Raw genomic sequence first — 5871 nt, 5'->3', positions numbered from 1 at the left:
ATTCTTCAATTGTTTTTAAACCACACCACTGCATGTAACTGGAACAGAACTATTTTGTCTGCCCTTCTTCTTCACCTCATGGAGCAGGAACCTGCAATCCTGAAGTGACCAAAGGAAGAGCTCCAGGATCACATCCACAGCTTAAAACTTAACTCTAAATAACGACCTGCATCCTATCTTCTCTAATGATCTATGTGTGCCCTAACTGCCCATCTCTCGGACAACCATCACAAACTTTCCCTCTTTGAGTGTTGATTATCCCTAAGCTCTAGGAGCAGCACTGCACACTTAAGCGTTGTCAACTGCAGAGATTCCAAATCCCCTCAACTTCCATTCTTGAATTCTTCTGCCTTGAACAGCGTAACTGCACTGTCAGTTAAACTGGGATATTCCTCACCTTAAGGGAAAGAACTCGCTATTTCATTCAAGTACCAAAAATCTCTACATCCATTTTTCTAATATACCTAAGAGAGAAAAAAAGTAAGTTCCTTATCAATACTTTAATTCCAGGTTATTTAAAAAAAAAACCAGTCTAATTATCATTTTGTGTAGGTGGTTACAGCATTGCTGACTGATGCATTAAACAGAATTCGGAAGTATAGGACAAAACAAGTAGTTAATTATATTGAAATGCATTTATAGCAAGTTTAACAGGGTTGTTATCAGGTAGACAGAAGTGACATCTCAAATCAGCTAAGTCTCAGTTGCTCACCTTTTATATTTCTGTTGTTCTAGATGCTCCAAGACAAGTCTTCCTTAATTTTCAGCTGATAGCTATGAACTGCTTGGCATCAAAAGGATGTGCTCACATTTTGTCTAGCATTAGTTTTCTCTGTGACAAGCTACTCCATTTAAATAGACCTTACTCTGTACAACCCTGGCAGACGGCATTCATTACTAGAGCCAAGCAAGTTATGAATAATGTGATTTATTCTGTAATTTTTGGTGCTCTGTTCAAGATACCAAAGCAGATAATACATCTCTGTCAGTCCTCTCCGGACATCTTCAGACAAATTCACTTGTGTGTTTAGAGCTCATTCAGTACCTCTCAAAAGAGGTTAGCAGCAAATAAGCTCTGTAGGTATCTTAGCATGAAGGTGAAATCTGTTCACTGCCTACATATTTTCTTCTTTGTAACTCATTTCATTATCTCTAAGAGCTATCAAAAAGTACACCACAACTCATTTCCAAATTCATCAGAACCCTTAACCAAGTTTCAGGTGAAAAATTACAACAAAGTTTTTATAGAACAGAATTTCAGCAGTACATTTCTTCACAGGATCTTTCATCAGCAATTATGTTTCAAATGTGTGCTTTTGTCTAAGTACTGCTTCTATGAAGTACTGTAACTAACAGAAACAGTACAAAAGTGTCTTTTTGACTGCAGTGTACAAACTGAAACTAATCACACCTGAACTAAGCTCTCAAACATGCGAGAGGGTGTGACTGAAACAAAAAAGTAGTCAACCAAAAAATGAACATCTACAAACCAAGAAACCAGAGTGCAAAAGGGTTTTAAAAACAAAACAAAAAAAATCCCACCCCCAAAATCCTAACACACACACACACAAAAAAACCCCAAAACCACCCCACCACTTACATCATACTAACAAAGTACGAAAATCAGAAATTATTCAATATTTAGCATTAAGTTGAGTAAGAAAGGAACCTAAATAGGAACAAAAGTGCTTTTTCTTAGCACTACAGCTTAAGAGAGCTCGGTCTGGCTCCAGACTCTACCCAGTAATACATACCGACCAAACTTGCTTTCACATGGAGCAGGCAGAAATCTTACACTCTTAAAAAAAAAAAACAAAAACCCTCACAGACACTACTGCAGTTGAAGTAGTCTATCTCCAGTGTTTGTTTCCTAGATCTGCTGTAATATTCAGGCCACATATTGGAGAGAAAAAGGGAAGGCTGATTTTTTTTAACAACTATAACCCACATGCAATATTTAAAAATCAAGACTAAAATCAGGCATCATTTAATGTATTTTAATAGCAAACTTACAGGAACAGCACAGAAGACAGACAACATTAAAAACATGTACTTGCATGTAGGACAACTCAGTTAGAAAAGTATAGTGAATGGATGGAATCTACTGTATGATAAAAATGCTACAAACACCATTTAGTTGCCACTGATAAGAAATTTACTTGTTTAAAAAAATCCAAATGCTGGCATTGTCCAGAAAAATTTGACAGGTTTATTTATAATTTTTTTTTTATAAAGTTGAATTGTTGAAACTTGTTCACTGAAACATTTTTTGACCGCATTGATGTTTTATGCCCCCTCATTTATATTAAAAATCCACACACAAATGAAAATGGAAAAGAACTTGCCAATACCCAATTCTGTCCCCTATTTTTCCATTTGCAACCATATACTTAGGTACCTTTTAACCCCATGGAAAAAATATCTAACGTTCATTACTACCAATAACAGGAAGAAGACTTTGCTTCGAGAATGACAAACCCATTATAGTGAAGTTTAGGCACGCTCTCCACGTATGCGGCGTGCTAGCTGGATATCTTTTGGCATGATTGTGACACGTTTGGCATGGATAGCACACAGGTTGGTGTCTTCAAACAGGCCAACCAAGTAGGCTTCACTTGCCTCCTAGTGTAAGAAGAAAAGAGATAAGAACACTTTCAGTCTCCGAGCACTAGAAAACTACAGTAACAATAATTCAAAGTACTACATAATATGACACTAAGTTTAGTCTTCTATCTTTATTACTCATAAATACCAAAAGTTTTATATTGTCAAAACAATAAAAGTCTCCATTTTCTTATAAACCACCAAATAATATTCTACATCAAAGTTGTTTACTACTGCTGTGCAGTGAATATATCCTCCAGAACACAACCAATATTGTGACGGGACTCACAAGGTAAGGGATTGTCTTATCAAAGGGTTAGCTTGTCTAGCAACTTCTTTTCAAGGCTGGGTTACACTGTCTGAGTAACTTGTCTGCTACCTCTTCCAGAGTAAGTGCTATTGAGCATCAAGTGAAACTGGGAGGTGCTAGGGAAGAGACGAGCAGGTATTCCTTCGCAACTCACAGTTTAGGCACACAGCTCCTTGCCATAGGATACTGAAGATATGGCTAATTCAACAGCCAAAAATTAGCTGAAAAAACACATTGAGAATTATTAGACCTAAGACGACAACCCCTTTGACTCAGGAACACCTTGAATCACCAAAAACGGGACAGCAATCTCAGAACTACCATCAGACACTTGTCCTATTCCTATCTCTCTTCCTGTCTAAGCACCCCTTGTCTATATGGGGCACACAGTACAGCCTCACACATCTGTGAGAATCATGGGGTCAGCATATCCAGTGGGATATAGCTACTATAAATTTCTCTAATGCAGTTTTGCTAAATCACTACACAATAAGTTAAGAGACCTCACCAAATAAGCCATGCTGGCACAAATAACATGGCACTGAAGGAGTTAAAAGGGCTGGGGCTTTTTTTTGCAAATGTGCAAGCAGGAAGCGCTAGGAATAGTATGTGAACAAGTTCTATACCAGCAACTTAATGCAAAACCAGCCTTCTGAAAATGTATTGACTGACTACATCTTAATAAGCAGTTCTTGACAAAAAGACATGTAGGTAAGCCTCAGGATTTAAGAATCTCCACATTCACTCACAGCAGTGAGGACAGAACAACAACAATAAGCAAAAGCAGCAACTTTGCAAATGCATGCAGACACCTTTTGAAGCCAAGCACATACTCAAGTTTATAGCACCTCATAGCATAAGTTTTGGCCCGTATCAAGTAGAAGTCATTAACCAGAAAAAGACAATTTTGCTCACGTATCAGATATTCTACAATTGCAGATAGGTTCTAGAACAATCTTACAACAGCTAAAAGAACAGTAAAGACTTATCTTTAATCAGGAATGTATTTCTATCATAAGAGGGAAACATTTCCGTGATAGGTCCCCTCCAAGACTGTGTTCTTAACTCAGATGCAGGAATTTGGGCCAGAAAAAGCAATCAATATTTTACCCTCAATATACTCTAAATAAGTTATTCAACTAATATATTTTTAAAAATGCATTTAGCATCAACTACATCATATAAAAGCACATTTCCCCAGCCATGTTTAGATGTGGCTTATCGAGCTGTTGTTCTTTAAAGAGCACTCAAGGATACCAAGACCATCGTTTGGACACACAAGAACAAGCTTGACACGACAATGCTTTCCTCTCAGACTTCGCAGCTTTCAAAGACAAAGCCTCTGACAATCCTCATGGACAGAGGCAACAGCTTTATGTTGATTTATGTTTATAAAATGTACTGTTCTGTCCAGTGCAAATTCTTGGGGGGTTTTGGGGGGGGTGGGGGCTATTTAAAAAAAAAGAACCGCACTCCCCTCCCCTTCTCAAAAAAGTAACATATTTATAGCCTCTGTAAGGAGCTGAGGACTTGTCACTGCATTATTTTAGCCTGTGGTACTGGTAGGGCATCACCAGGTCCACTCTGAGCACGGGAAGCCTGTGGGGGGCATCCCCCTGATGTCAACCCCCGACGTCCCAGAGGGGCCACGCCCACCACAGCAACACACCAATCACGCAGAGCTGGGGCTAAGCCTAGAAACAGCCTGGCCAATAGGGGCGGGAGGTGGAGCCCTCCCATACCTTCAGTCTCCAGGTTTTGGCGGGGGTCTCACTGTGACAGTCCTGACAGCGGTGACCCATGCCTACTGAGAGGCAGCCTCCACCAGCACCACTCCAAGGCAGCCCCCCAGCCAGGTGCTCCCCCTGGCAGCGCTCACCTGCAAAGCACCGATGGCAGCGCTCTGGAAGCGCAGATCTGTTTTGAAGTCCTGAGCAATTTCACGCACCAGACGCTGGAAGGGAAGTTTGCGGATCAAAAGTTCAGTAGACTTTTGATAGCGCCTGATTTCACGGAGAGCCACGGTACCCGGCCTTTTTAAATTAAATTAAAAAAATAATAATTAGCATTCAAGACATATTCTGTATTACCTTAAGAATACAGGTTCATAATCTAAACTAAACTAAGCACCGTACACACACTGTTTGCACTTGGAGTCCTGGCATTTACAATACAAAACCAGTTTGACTCCCAAAGGGCCACCATTTCCTCACCATCGACCTGTGCAAACTTCTGGGCCATCTTGTCTAAACTGTGCTTTTGCCAAGAGAGGTTGGGCCAAATGATCCTTGAAGTCCCTTCCAACCCTGTGTTATTCTATGATCAGCCTGACGGCAAGCACCACTTTAAGGTCAATCTGGTTCTTCTTCCCCACTGCTGTAAGACACTGTCAACATTCACAGAGCTAACAGAATTTATATTGTATGTTGTATTGTCTGTACAAAGCACCTAGCATATTTCCTTGTTTTGGTGTCTAACAACATACTTTTGCAGACACAAAATCCATTCATTTAATTAATAACACATTTATTTCTGTGGAAACTTCGCATTTTCCTGCTCCAGCTTTATTACCTTTCTCTGGGACTATTAATTCCACCACACACCTACACCCACAGACTTTCTGATTAAGTTCATTATTTCAAACCTGCTCCTCCTTCCCAATCCAGTTTTCCCCCCCCATCAAGGAATATGCACACCCAGCCCAAGACCATCCTCCACGGAGCAAGGACTGGATAATTTTACTAGTAGAGGGCTGTCAGAGAGATCTGCCACCCGTTCTGGTTTGTGTGTGTGTCCCCATCCTCCCCCCACCACCGTGTCCGGGACAGGGAGGGAGGGGAGGCCCAAATGCATCCGTGGGCACACCGCGCCCTCTCGCGGCAGATCCCCTCCCCTGCACGGCCACCGGAGCCGACACGGCGCCGGGTACGGATCAAACCCTAAAAGTAAATTAAAGG

At 40.8% G+C, this 5871-nt stretch overlaps 1 protein-coding gene across 1 annotated transcript; it reads right to left on the bottom strand.

Moving 5' to 3' along the window:
- Positions 1–1982: 1982 nt before the first annotated feature.
- Positions 1983–4947, bottom strand: LOC104535635 (histone H3.3-like; the record flags this gene model as incomplete). Its single annotated transcript, XM_010183158.1, has 2 exons — positions 1983–2622; positions 4794–4947. Coding segments are annotated over 2 exons (283 nt in total), but the record flags the coding sequence as incomplete, so codon positions are not given.
- Between the last annotated feature and the right edge of the window lie 924 nt (positions 4948–5871).

The sequence above is a fragment of the Mesitornis unicolor genome, unplaced genomic scaffold, assembly GCF_000695765.1.
Source record: "Mesitornis unicolor isolate BGI_N332 unplaced genomic scaffold, ASM69576v1 scaffold6504, whole genome shotgun sequence".
Classification (NCBI taxonomy): Eukaryota; Metazoa; Chordata; class Aves; order Mesitornithiformes; family Mesitornithidae; genus Mesitornis; species Mesitornis unicolor.
The sequence above is the reverse complement of the archived record's forward strand: the minus strand, read 5'-3'. Positions and strand labels throughout refer to the sequence as shown.